Genomic DNA, 14,496 nt, shown 5'->3' on the forward strand with positions numbered 1-14,496 from the left:
CCAGTCTTCCTAACCAGATCCTGGCATATAAGATGACCATGTCTAGCATGATCATTCACAATAGCCCATGTTTGCTCAGACCCCTATAAGGTTCTGCCCATAAATGGTAAAAAGTTGGAAAATGTAAATGTTGAAAAGGACCTGAGGATCCTCGCTCATCTGTCATTAAAAGCTTGTGTACGTGCAGCAAACATTTAGGAATACCAGTGTGACAGTAGCCTTAACTGTAAGGAGAATTGAGTACAAGAGTAAAGTGTCTCGTTGAAGTTGTATCGATCTTTCGAGAGGCTCCACATGGAGTCTTATGTATAGTTCTGGTCTCCTTATCTAATCGTGAATATATTTACCAGAGAGGGAGTGCTTTGGGGATTCACTAGACTAATCCCCTGTGATGGTATATTGTCTTATGAGGACAAATTAAGGGAACTGGGTCTAAAGTTTCTCAAAATAAGGAATGACCTAATAGAAATGTACAAAATTCTTATAAAATGTGACAAGGTGGATGTAGGTCAGATACTGTATTCCTCTGGCTGGTGAACACAGAACCAAGGGACATAACCTTAGAATAAGGGATAAGAGACAATAAAGGATATTCAATATTCAGTATTCAATTTAAGTTGGAGTTAGGAGATGCAGAACCTTTGGAAAGCTGTACCTCAGACGGCTGTGGAAGCTCAATCATTCAATATAAACCAACAGATGTATAAATTCTAATGACATCAAGAGATATAGGAACGGTATGGAAACGTGCCATTGAGCTAGATGGATCAGCCATGATATAGTTGAATGGGATGCAGGACAATATGGGTTGAATGGCTTATTCCTACTTCTACGTTCTTTTGTTAATCTCGACTGGTCAGGTTTTCCAGGTCTGCAGGCAATTCAAGGGAAATGACAATGTGTCAATATTTGGGCTATATTTTCTGCACTTTGAGTGACTGCCATGTTCTGGTCTTTTCCAGCTTTAATAAATAGAAAAGTCTATATTCTAGCTCAAGTTGTAGTTTACTACTAATACTAACAGTACAATTTATCTACATTCACTACATGCTAATGTCTCATGAGGGTAACCTTCATTAACTCAACTGAACAGAACCACACATTTTCAAATACTGTGACCATATCATTTATATTTGTAAAATAATTTAATTGAATAATCATAACTGGCAAAGCTGATTATAAAAAAAATTATATCACATGAACATTATTAGTAGTCAACATTTCAAATTATTTTTAACTTTCACACAAACAAAATGTAGAGAGTCGAATGAAAATGCAAAATAAACAAACATTGTACTTAACTAGATCAAATGTGGCACAGCATAACATTATTGTTCTTATTGGAATTATTTTTGCATTTTATTAATTACTCCTTAATGTTTTGTTAGTATACTGGACTATATATTCACAACATGGTTAGATCCAAATAATATGTACCTGACATAGGGCAGCACAGTGGCTCATTGGTTAGCACCGCTGCCTAACAGTGCCAGGGATCAAGGTGCAATTCCAACCTCAGGTGACTGTCTGTGTGGAGTTTGCATGCTTTCCCTGTGTCTGCTTGGGTTTCCCCCAGGTGCTCCGGTTTCCTCCCACATTCCAAAGTAGTGCAAGTTAGGTGGAATGGCCATGCTAAATTGCCCATAGTGTTCAGGGATGTGCAGGTTGGGTGCATTAGCCACGGGGAAATGTAGGTTATGTGGTAGGGCAGGGGATTAGTCTGGGTGGGCTATTTTTCAGAAGGTCAGTGTGGACTTGTTGGGACAAATGACCTGTTCCCACACTGAAGGGATTAGATGATTCCATGGTTTTGAGATTGCAATCACATTACTTATCATATCTACTATTCCAGAGCAAAGCTATTGTATTAATAAAAGAATCAATGGGAAAAAAAATCCAAATTCTTCACAATAACATAAAAGTTAATTATTTTAGCTTGTTATCTTAGTATTAGTTCAGATAATTTAAAAGAGTAGAAGTAGTAATTTAAAATTGCATGCAAAGTCCTACAATGCTTCACAGCTTTGAAATTCTTTACTGTACTTCTGGTGTATTACACAGGCAACTATGTTGGTTGTCTCAATCTTCTTCAAATATCGCCTTGGGAATCCTTTAAACCTGCATGAACATGTGTATAGAACGCTGGCTTCACAAAACTGAACAATGATACCTCTAACAACATAGCTACTGTTTATAAAAGTATTGAAGTTTCAGCCTAAACAAAATGTGGAGGTTCGGAGGTGAGGCTTGAATCTGTGACCTAACTTAGGTGGGACTTTTTACCAAGTGAGCCAAACCAAGGCTTAGAACTATTTAAATAGTATCTTACTTTTGATTTTTAAATTACAGCACTTAAAGCTTAATAATTGTTGAGAGACCGTTGCATCTTTGGAGGTACCATCTCTTGGAAGGCCCTATTTACCCTCTCAGGTAGACATAAAAATCTCATGACATTATTTTGGAGAAAAGGGGAGTTATATCGGTGTTCGAGCCAAAAATATTTATTCTACAATTGACATCACACAAAAAAAAGTAATTATCTGGGTATAAACACTGTTTATGGGAGTTTGCTCTGCAGAAATTGACATCTTTAATATCTTAACAGTATGAATATGCACTCCATTGGCTGCAAAACATTCTGGGGATAGTTAATGAGAAATGGGTCATATGAAATGCTTGTTTTATTTTCTCTTTAGTTTTGATTGGGAGAGTAATTTTTTTCAATTTTTACTACCAGCCCTGCAATTTTTCTTTCTTGTTTGAAGCATGCATTCCAAAGCTTATCCTTGGGACTCAGTTTAATCATTCAAGTAAATCGTTATGACAGAATAACTGTGCATTACAGTCTAATGATACTGAATAATCCTGACCATCATGGACTAGGTATTACAGCTGATTCATCCTTCAATATTCCTTACTTTACAGTTGTGTATCTAAATAGATGATAAATTAGAGTTTTGAAGTCATGCTTCCAACAGAAGGCTTGTTGGCACAAAATTCAACCCACCATGCTGGTCTCTCAAGTACGTTCTTGCCCTGAAGAACTGCTGCCCACAGGTTTTTATAAATCTGCAAAAACAGAAAAAGCAGTTCACCCATGATTGCTCAAGATTGAAAACTCAGAATGAATAGAAACAGCTAAAGCAGTTAGTAAAAACTTGAGAAAACATTTAGAATCAATTGTATATATTGTGTGAAGCAATTATTGTTGGGTAATTTGATATGTATATCATAAACAAGTCTTCCCATCCACATTTATTCTTCTAAAAAATGCAAAACTATTTAAAGAAAAAGAAACATATTTTTGTTTATTCTAAAATGGCACCAACTTATAGGATGAACAACACATTTTGAATAAAGAATAAATATACTATATGTTTGAAGCTAATGCACTCCTGAGAACAGAAACTGCGGAATTAACAAGTTTAGCATGATCTACTTTTTGATTTTCAATTCCCCATTCCAGAAGTTAGGTATATAATTAGGAAAATATTAATGAATAAGTAAAGCAAGTGATTTTGGAGAGGATTGTTCAACAACACTTGAGGCAATAAAACTTTGCATCCCTGCTCTATGCAGTCATGAATGGTGGTTCACAATTAAACAACTAAAGGGAAAAAGTGGCTCCATAAGCATCTTATTCAATGATTTAAAAGGTCCAGAATGCATGTACAAAAATTAAGACTCATACATTAAAAACCACCTTCTGCCAGAAGTGTCAAGTGGACCTTCTGGCTTGAGGGCCCCACTATGAAAGAATCCTGTCTTTGTATAACTTGATTCACTCCACATGAGATCTTGCAATAGTTGCATGCTACAGACCTGAAGAACATCTAATCTATTGCACTGTAGGTTGAATGTGGCATCAAACTACTAATGATTAAGGGCAAAACTATCTACAGGCAGAGTCATACCTAGCTAAAAAAACAGTTGTGATTATTGGAAGTTATTCGTCTCAGCCCCATTCAATGCTAGAATTCCTTCGTGTTACTGCCTCAGCCCAATTATCTTCAATTGCTTCATCAGTTACTGTGGAAAACACTGTCATGGGAGACTGATTAGCAAGGTTAGATCTCATAGAATACAAGGAGAACTAGCCATTTGGATACAGAACTGGCTCAAAGGTAGAAGACAGAGAGTGGTAGTGGAGGGTTGTTTTTCAGACTGGAGGCCAGTGGAGTGCCACAAGGATCGGTGCTGGGCCCTCTACGTTTTGTCATTTACATAAATGATTTGGATGCGAGCATAAGAGGTACAGTTAGTAAGTTTGCAGATGACACCAAAATTGGAGGGTTACCTCAGATTACAACAGGATCTGGACCAGATGGGCCAATGGGCTGAGAAGTGGCAGATGGAGTTTAATTCAGATAAATGCGAGGTGCTGCATTTTGGGAAAGCAAATCTTAGCAGGACTTATACACTTAATGGTAAGGTCCTAGGGAATGTTGCTGAACAAAGAGACCTTGAAGTGCAGGTTCATAGCTCCTAGAAAGTGGAGAAGCAAGTAGATAGGATAGTGAAGAAGGCATTTCATATGCTTTCCTTTATTGGTCAGAGTATTGAGTACAGGAGTTGGGAGGTCATGTTGCGGCTGTACAGGACATTGGTTAGGCCACTGTTGGAATATTGCGTGCAATTCTGGTCTCTTTCCTATTGGAAAGATGTGAAACTTGAAAGGGTTCAGAAAAGATTTACAAGGATGTTGCCAGGGTTGGAGGATCTGAGCTACAGGGAGAGGCTGAACAGGGCTGGGGCTGTTTTCCCTGGAGCATCGGAGGCTGAGGGGTGACCTAATAGAGGCTTACAAAATTATGAGGGGCATGGATAGGATAAATAGACAAAGTCTTTTCCCTGGGGTGGGGGGAGTCTAGAACTAGAGGGCATAGATTTAGGGTGAGAGAGGAAGGATATAAAAGAGACCTAAGGGGCAACTTTTTCACGCAGAGGGTGGTACGTGTATGGAATGAGCTGCCAGAGGATGTGGTGGAGGCTGGTACAATTGCAACATTTAAGAGGCATTTGGATGGGTATATGAATAGGAAGGGTTTGGAGGGATATGGACCAGGCGCTGGCAGGTGGGACTAGATTGGATTGAAATATCTGGTCGGCATGGACGGGTTGGACTGAAGGGTCTGTTTCCATGCTGTACATCTCTATGACTCTGTAAGACATTTTAGGGCTTTCTGTGTTTTTCTTCCATTTTTAAAAGTATTTTAGATAAAGCACAGCAGGTCAAGCAGCATCAGAGAAGCAGGGGAGTCGATGTTTCAGATTGGAACCTTTCATCAGGACAGGGAAGTGAGCTGAGAAATAGAGTGGGGAGGGTGGGGCTGGGGGAAAGTAGGTGCGATGGCGAGAGGTGGATGCAGTTAGGAGGTGATTGTGATTGGTCATTGGGAAGGGTGGAGCGGATAGAAGGGAAGGAAGAATAACAGATTAGGTCAGGTCAAGGGGCAGGGCAGAAAGGGAGGCTGGATCTGAGATGAGGTGAGGGGTGGAGAGATTTGAAACTTGGCGAATTTTGTGTTATGGCTGTATGGTTGTAAGGTCCCGAGGCAGAACATGAGGTGTTCTTCCTCCAGTTTGCATATGGCCTTATTTTGACAGTGGAGGCGGCCCAGGATGGACATGTTGTCAGGGGAGTTTGAGGGAGAGTTGAAATGGAGAGACTGAGTGCAAACTTGGGGACTGGTTCAGGGAACACCTATGATCCATATGGTCCAATCAACACATTCCGGTTGCCAGTCATTTCAACTGCCCCTCCCATTCCCTCGACGACATGTCCATCTTGGACCTCCTTCTTCATCAAAATAAGGTTACATGCAAACTGGAGGAAGAACACCTCATCTTCCACACCAGGAGCTTACAATCATTCGGCCTCAACACAGAATTCACTAGCTTTCAAATCTCCCCATCCCCCACCTCATCCAGGTCCAGCCCTATCTCTCTGCCCTGCCCCCTTGACCTAACTAAACTGTCAATCTTCCTTCCCATCTATCCACTCCACCCTTCCCACTGACCAATCACAATCACCCCCTACCTGCATCCACCAATGCCATCCCATATATCTTCCACCCCAGCCCCACTCTCTCTCCTCTATTTCTCATCTCCCTTCCCCAGTCCTGGTGAAAGGTTCTGACCTGAAACATCGACTCCTCTGCTCCTCTGATGCTGCTTGACCTGTTGTGCTTTTCCAGCTCCACAGTTGATCGACTCTGACTTTCCAGCATTTGTAGTTCTCACTATCTTCAACTAGTTAAAAGAATTTGAGTCCACAAATGTCTCAAGCATTAAAAGTAAATGATGGAATTTGAAAATTGATGGACCATATTTTATCACCATGACATTCTTCATCTTTCCAAATGGCCTCGGCAATAATACCAGCTTAATCTCACTGCAACATTTTCAAAATAATTGCTGCAAGGAATTGCTCCTGCCAATGTTTACCTCACACTATTACTGGTCCACTTGCCTTTATACTTTGCTGCAATGATGGTGGCATGATACATGTTAATACCTTCCATGGTGCACACACATCTTTCTTATCTTGTCTGGTGTCCAACAAAGTGACCTGTATGCAACTGGAAAAGGGCCACTATGCCTGGAAACTGATTTTTATTTTAAAATTCCTTTGGTAGGCTACACTTTTGATTAATGGGCATTTCCAACCTCACTACCAATCATCCTGACAAAGTCAGACAGAGGCAAGAGATGGGTTACTTTCTATCTCTGCACATTTTCCAGCATGCTCCACATTAGCAAAGGCAGAAGGCTAGTTATCCATGACACTCAGCTGAAAACAGTACTCTGAATCATGGATAAATGCAGTTTGGCTATTACAGTTCAGTGTCAATCATCTAAGAGTCATACATCTACTCTAATTACCCATGGATAGCACAGTGGGCAACATGTAAATAACCGAAAAAAAAAACTACGCATTTCGTTTTAAAGCTGCAAACATGTTAAAAAGACCTGTTGTATTAATATGAAAGCTCAAGGGTATTGTCAAGGTCTAGACTGAAATATTCCTTTCATTGACCAAGTCGCCACTTTAAAAATACAAATTTTATTTTTGCGTAAGTTAAATATCAAATGCCTACTGATATTGTACTTAAAAGTTTCTGAACTGCTAAAATCAGAGTCTGGAATATTCAGTAATGACACTATTAAGTCGCTCATTTTCCATCTTTTTTTGACAAACTATGAAATTCCTGATGGAGTTGTTAGCAATATTGTTCATACATTTAAAATTCCTTCGTGATGAACACATTGGTGAGCACCTTGTTATATCATTAATCTTTCTTGACATCTTTCTTTACATATTATGCACAGAAGATGAAAAATGCACATGCTACTGTACAAAGGAAAAAAAAATTACTTTACCTCTCCATCAGCTTTCCCAATTGGTGAATTCAAAATAAAATCAGGAGGAGCAAGGACATCCACAAGAGCCACTACATCATCCTTCAGCTATTTTAATACAAATAAATATCATTATTGTTAGTCATGTTTCAAATGTTATTTTTCTCCGAAATAATCATGCAGAACCTTATTTTTAAACTGGATAGTGAAATAAAATTGTGTAATAAAATTGATCTTGCATTGTCACAGTATTTTTTAAGATGAATTCTACATTATATGTATATTTAATGAGCATTGTCACCAGTATTGTTTGGGCTTAAATAGCATGCTTAATATTACCTCTTTTTATTTGGACTATTATGACAGTTACTTAAAATTTCATTAATAATATAAAACCAGCAAAAATATTCATTGCTGTCCTTTTGGAGCTCAAATTGAGAGATTCTAGTGCAGGGAAATGGATTTCCATTGAATACATCAACTTCAGCAATAAGCAACAGTAGGTCAGCTGTTGCATAGTTAAGGTACAGAATATAATTCCTACATATTTGGTCCAAAAATGCTGCAGTTTCAACTTTGGAAGACCTCATTATGTTAACATGACATATTACCATCTGATGGTCTCACCTAGTGAGATCGGTGCCAGGCTTGGGGCTGTTATGCACTGTCAGCCAATATCTACTGAGAACTAAGTTTAGTATGTGTGGAAGCCTAATGGTCAACAAACAGAAAAAACTTTCCTTCTGTCCAAATTTCTGGGTGAAAAATGTTATCTAAACTACTGCACAATTCCCCTCAAATATTTTTATATTTTAGATAAGAAAGGAGCAGAAATCTAAAACATTTTCAGATGAACATATATATCATTAAGCTTCATTATATATAAAAACTAATTCTAAACAGTACTCAAAGTAATATTATATGACTTAACCTGTGTACATAGATTTAGAATGGCATTTTGCAATCTTCTTCCAGGTTTGTCACCGGTGAAATAGCCCCCTGTAAATAAACACAAGATTATAAGATATAGGTGCAGAATTGGGGCTTTTTGCCTACTGGGTCTGTTCTGCCATTAGATCATGGCTGACATGTTCCTCAACTCCTTTCACCCCACAACCCTTGATCCCCTTACTAATCAAGAACTAATCTCTGTCTTAAATACACTCAATGACTTGGCCCCACGGCCCACTGTGGCAATAAGTTCCACAGATTCACCATTCTCTGGCTGAAGAAATTTCTTCTTGTCTAAGTTCTAAAAGGTCATCCCTTCACTCTAAGGCTGTGCCCTTGGGTCCCAGTCTTTCTTGATAGTGGAATTATCTTTTTCATTTCCACTCTATCCAGATCTCTCAGCATTTTATAAGTTTCAATCAGATTACCCCTCATTCTCCTCAACTGTACTCAATGGAATATAGACCCAGAGTCCCCAACTACTCCTCATAGGACAAAGCCTTCTTTCCTGGGATCATTCTTGTGAACCTCCTCTGAACTCCCTACAAGGCCAGCATATCTTTCCTTAGATACATAGCCCAAAATTGTTCACAATATTCCAAATGTGGTCTGATCAGAGCCTTAAGCAGCCTCAGCAGGATATCTCTGCTCTTGTATTCTATTCCTTTGAAATGAATGCTAACATTGCATTCATCTTCCTAACTGCCAACTGAACCTGCATATTAACTTTAAGAGGATCATGAACAAAGACTCCTAAGTCTCTTTGTGGTTGATTTCTGAAGCCTTTCCTCATTTAGAAATAGTCTACTCCTCTATTCTGCCTACCAAAGTGCATTACTTCACATTTTGCCACATTGTATTCCATCTGCTACTTCGTCAACTCTCCTAGCTTATTCAAGTCCTTCTGTAGCTTCCCCCTTCCTCAGCATCAACTATCTCTCCACCTATCTTTGTGTCATCTGCAAACTTAGTAACTATAAACTCTGCAATAGGTTATCTGATCAGTTGTTTGGAAATTATAAAGGTCCTTTACAATCTAGTGGCATAATAGAGAGGCAGTAACATATAGTAATATCACCAGACTAGTAATCTAGAACCCAAGGCTAATATCTGGGCACATGTGTTTGAATTCCACCATAGCAGACAATAAAATTTGAATTCAATTAAAAAATCCGGATAAAAAGCTAACATTGGGCCGAAAGGCCTGTTTCCACACTGTAGGGAATCTAATCTAATCTAATAATGGCAACTTTTGGTTGCTGTAAAAAATGTGAGCCCCAAATTGAAGCTTAATGGTAGGATACCCAATTCACGTGCAGTGATCTAGTCCATGTTAGGGTGGTGGGGGGAGGACCTAAGTTTAATCTTCAGTTCTGCTGCATGCTCATAGATTAACCTGATCTAGAGGAGTAGCAAAGGAATTTATCAATCAATGGTTCATCTGACTGAAAACATAATGCTCAGCAATCAGCTTGCCATTGTGCAAAAAATTTGCCTCTTGATCCCGATTTCCTTTTCATCAAATCTTATTTGGGAAGGCTGGAGACATTGATTAAGAAGTGAGACATGGATGCATAAGAAGAAAGGAGTGAAATCAAAATAAGATGACGAAAAACAACAAAATAAAAAGATAATAAAAATGCAAACAATTTACAGGATAATCAGAGACTATTAACAATAAAAATAGTAGTCCTTCCTGAGTATGACAATAGATTGGACAAAAGGGCACCTCACAACCAGACAATACTTTACAGTATAACAGCTGTACATAGTCCACATTCACTATAGAAGTTGGCTAAGACAAATGATAGAAACTTCAGATATTACTCACCTTGGTACAATACTGCTGTATGTTTATTAAGAGTCCACAGACCATATAGGGAACAGAGACGCTTTAACACAGGTTGTAAGCTGATTGGTGTGTCAGAACTATGAACAAAATCATGAAATCTTTGCAGCACATTGTACTCGATGAAGACAATTGCTGAAGATCTGCAATAATACACCTAGAGAGGAAAGAAATAAGTTTCACACAGCAGTAGAAACCAATAGTTCATCCAAAATTTAGTTTATGAAGGTAAGATCCAGTGGAAAGATAGCCATCAACCTCTGATATTTGACCTGCTAGTAATAGTGTAATAGGTACAAGAGGAGATTTTGGTTTGTCTATTTTATCTGATTTTATGGATATGGCATTTTTGTATTGTATTCAATGCTGTTGACAGGGCTCTCATACACATGCTGCAGAGTTGGTGAGAATCTCATAGCGTCGCTCTTGGGAAGGCCCACTGCATTGATGCTTATCATGTACATAACTGGGCATCAGTTAGATGTCCAGGGTGAAAGTCCTGCCCACTGAGAGCTATCCAGAAATCAGAGGTTGCAGTCGTTGCTGCCAGTATGGCACCCCCACAAGGCCCAGGATCAGTGAGGAATGCAGGCCACAGATGAGTGATCGCAGGAGGGGCATTCGACAGGCGGAGGATTGGCAGCAAGGCCAGGGAGTGGCTCTCCATGGGTTTCCTTTTTCCAATGCTGGCTCCCTTGTTCAAGCATTTTAAAACGTTTATTCATGGGCTGTGGGTGTTGCTGGCTAGGCCAGTATTGTTGTCCATCTTGAATTGTCCAGAGGATAGCTAAGAGTCAACAAAATTACTGTGAGTCTAGAGTCATATCTAGGCTAGGTAAGATTGACAGATTTTCTTCCCTAAAAAGGCATTCATGTACAAATGGATTTTTAAACAATTGATAGTGATTGTCAGGTCACCTTTTGTTTTACCTTTTATTGAATTCAAGGTTCACCATCTGTAATGGTGAGATTCAAAATCATGTTCCCAGAACAATGGCCTGGGGCTTTGGATTTTTAGTCCAGTGACATTACCACAATGCTATCACCTCCTCCTAAATATCTTTGAAACAGGCTCCCATTTGGAAACTTCCAAGCAACCCTGACAGGCTTCCAGCTTGACACCACCACTTGCTGCTGGGTGAATACCAGTGGCAGTGAGGTGAGGCATTTTAGTGAGTATTAAATGCCCACTTGCAGGTTTCAATTGACTGTGGGGTGGGAAGTCTATCTATGACGTTTCCTGCCACAAACTTGAATCTGGCTGAAGCAGGATCATGGTGTAATCATGTCATTTTCTTTTGCTCAAGAACATTTGTAGCCTCATATGAGTCTGTTCTAGTAACTAATAACCACAGTAATTAACTGCAAAAATTAACCATATGATCTATCAAGATTAGATTACTTAGTGTGGAAACAGGCCCTTCGGCCCAACAAGTCCACTCGACCCGCCGAAGCGCAACCCACCCAGACCCATTCTCCTACATTTACCCATTGACCTAATACTACGGTAATTTAGCATGGCCAATTCACCTAACCTGCACATTTTTGGATTGTGGGAGGAAACCGGAGCACCCAGAGGAAACCCACGCAGACAGGGGGAGAATGTGCAAACTCCACACAGAGAGTCGCCTGAGGCGGGAATTGAACTTGGGTCTCTAGCGCTGTGAGGCAGCAGTGCTAACCACTGTGCCACCGTGCTGCCCATGCCAGGTTTCATTCAGGAAGTTGGCTTGCTCAGTATTGTCATCAGCTAGAATCATAAAGTAAAGGTTTTTGCATGTTCAGAAACCCCTGGATTAAGATTTAATTAAAGAAAAGGGTGCAAAAGGTTGTGGACAGAAAACAGGAGTGTCATAGTGAAGTTTATTGCATGGATTACATTGTCAAAATTACTGATTGGTGCTAAGAATTTGCTAGGAATAGAAAATATAACAGTGGATTATTTGAAATCTTTGATTAAAGCTAAACTGAGGGAGTTAACAGGCCAATTGAATGTAGAATTAAATGCAGAATCTAATAATGATAAAATGCTTAAAGTATTGGAATTAAAATAAGGCAGACCTGAACTTGATACTTTATCATTGTAATAAGCTAATTTTCAGCCAGAAATTAAAGAAAGCTTGACCGTTGGGAGATTAAGAGATAAAAATGATGGAATCTCTAGAGTACTTGAGTAGTGTTGGCAATGGCAAGAAATTCATGCAAATGCAACAACAATGAACAACTTAGATTCTTGATGTTGAGAAAAAGGTGTGTCATTTTTCCTATAAGGTTTAAATGGCAAAAGAATTTTGCTAGCAAGCAGCAAAAGTCCAATTTGCATGCACTAACATTCCATTGTTAGGTAATGATGCCTCATTTCAAAGTTCAACCAAGTACCACTGGTAACCAGATTGTGCCAATTCTTGACTTCAAAGTCTGAGTTGTTACTTGGCAGCTGCAGGTAATTTTCCAGGCCTTCATGAACCACCTGCAGTCTGTCCACAGAGGTTGGCAGTGGCAAAACACTAGCCTCACCACATCATTATAACTAATCTCAGGCAACCCAGAAGACACTTTGGCACTGCAGTACTACACTTTGGAGCTCACCACCACCTTATATTACAATGCTTCTACCAGCTCGCTTTGCTTGCAAGCACATACACCATCTTATCCATCTGAACAGGATGCATTTCCGAGCTCTTAGCTTGCTTTCATACTTGGATATTTACAGCATCTGTGCCTCCATGCCTATTAGTGCTGGCAGAAAGCCAAGGCAACTTGTACCTATCTGCCAACACGGAACAGTTAAGTCAGTGGACACTTTACTGTACTGCAACATGCTATGTCAATGTCACACTGGCAGCATGTGTCAGCAATTTACATTACAGAAAAACTGGCCATTTGGTTTAAGTCCATGCAAAGTACAGGATCTGTTTCCCTCCAGTCTAGGGATTGGGTCTGTCTAGCAAGCCAAGTCGGACCAGTCCAAGAATTACAAATAGTGTAGTTGAGAAGCTGTAGAGTCATCAATTACAGGGTTGGCTCGTCCTGCCAAGGCTGTCCTTACTAGTCAATTTGTGCTGGAATGTAAAAGTAATCATGAGTGCAAAAGACAGTTATTCCAAATTTAAGAGTGGGACCTTACATCAGGGATGGACACAGTATACTATGGGATGAAGGCTTTCACATGTCACCGCCACCCTGGCTTCATTAGGGAGGACATTGTTGTGATAGTGGCTAAGTAGTAGGCCGGGGTCCAAGGGGGGGAAATATGACATTTTGATAGTTAAGAGATTCACCCGGATGTTGTCTGTACTGAATTAGTTCTGGAATGAAGATAGACTAGATAGGCTGGGATTGTTTACCTTAGAGCAGAGAAGGCTGAGTGGGGGCAGGGGAATCGAGTTGAGGTAACAAAGTTCTGAGGGACCGAGGCAAGGTAGATAAGAAGGAATCTTTGCCTTTAGTAGAAGGGTCAATAACCAGTGGGCACAGTTTTAAAGTAAGGAGCAAAACGTTTAAAGGGAATTTGAGTGAAAAAACAATCTCCCAGAGGGTGGTGCGTATCTGGAACTCACTACCTAAAAATGTGTTAGAAGCAGGAACCCTCAAGTCACTTAACAAGTATTTATATGAGCACTTGAAATGACACAGCAAACAAGGCTATGGACCCACAGCTGGAAAATGGGATTAGAATAGATAGAGGAGATGGTGAGGACTGCAAATGCTGGGGATGTCAGAGTCGATAAAGTGTGGTGCCGGAAAAGCACAGCAGGTCAGGCAGCATTGAAAAGAGTAGATAGATACTTGATGTCTGGCAATGAATACAGTCGGCTGAAGTGGCTCTTTCTTTGCTGTATAAACTCAATGACTCTATTAAATAGAAGAGTCGAATTAGAATGTGGGACAACTCAAAGCTAAAGGGGTAAACACAAAAGGATACATGAAGGTTGATACGGAGGAATCGAGCTGAGATAACAAAAGTTCTGAGGGACATAGACAAGGTGGAAAGGAGGAACCTTTGCCTTTAGTATAAGGATCAATAACCACAGTGGACCCAGTTTTAAAGTAATGAGCAAAAGGTTTAGAGTGAATTTGAATGAGGAGGATGGGGAAATCTTCACTTCTGGCAGAGCCTGGGACTCACTGTAAGAAGTGTGACTTGGATACCATTTCATCTACTATCAAAGTTCAACTTTATACAGGAAAGAAAAATGGATGACAACATACACATAAGGTGGAGTAAGCTTGATTTGCAGGGGAGGGGTGCTGTTGTGGATAATGTGTTGCAATGTTAATCTATCACCTATAGATTCAGAGATGTCATAAACCTACCACCAAATTATGTGCAT

At 39.7% G+C, this 14,496-nt stretch overlaps 1 protein-coding gene across 2 annotated transcripts in view; it reads right to left on the reverse strand.

The window, feature by feature from the left end:
* Positions 1-1,013: 1,013 nt before the first annotated feature.
* acox3 (acyl-CoA oxidase 3, pristanoyl) overlaps positions 1,014-14,496 on the reverse strand; it is a 191,033-nt gene continuing 177,550 nt past the window's right edge. The window contains exons 15-19 of one of the 2 annotated variants that reach the window (XM_087977490.1): positions 10,145-10,319; positions 8,294-8,361; positions 7,384-7,470; positions 3,008-3,069; positions 1,014-2,118 (exon numbers count right to left, since the gene is read on the reverse strand). In XM_087977490.1, the coding sequence (XP_087833616.1) occupies positions 2,007-2,118; positions 3,008-3,069; positions 7,384-7,470; positions 8,294-8,361; positions 10,145-10,319 (504 nt within the window). In that variant the 3' untranslated portion in view covers positions 1,014-2,006. Of the gene's footprint in view, positions 3,070-7,383; positions 7,471-8,293; positions 8,362-10,144; positions 10,320-14,496 lie in introns of both variants that reach the window. The other variant, XM_087977538.1, reaches the window with a different exon arrangement.

This window comes from Chiloscyllium plagiosum, unplaced genomic scaffold (assembly GCF_037043375.1).
Source record: "Chiloscyllium plagiosum isolate Xiang-an unplaced genomic scaffold, Cpla_swu_hap1 HiC_scaffold_1, whole genome shotgun sequence".
NCBI classification, from domain to species: Eukaryota; Metazoa; Chordata; class Chondrichthyes; order Orectolobiformes; family Hemiscylliidae; genus Chiloscyllium; species Chiloscyllium plagiosum.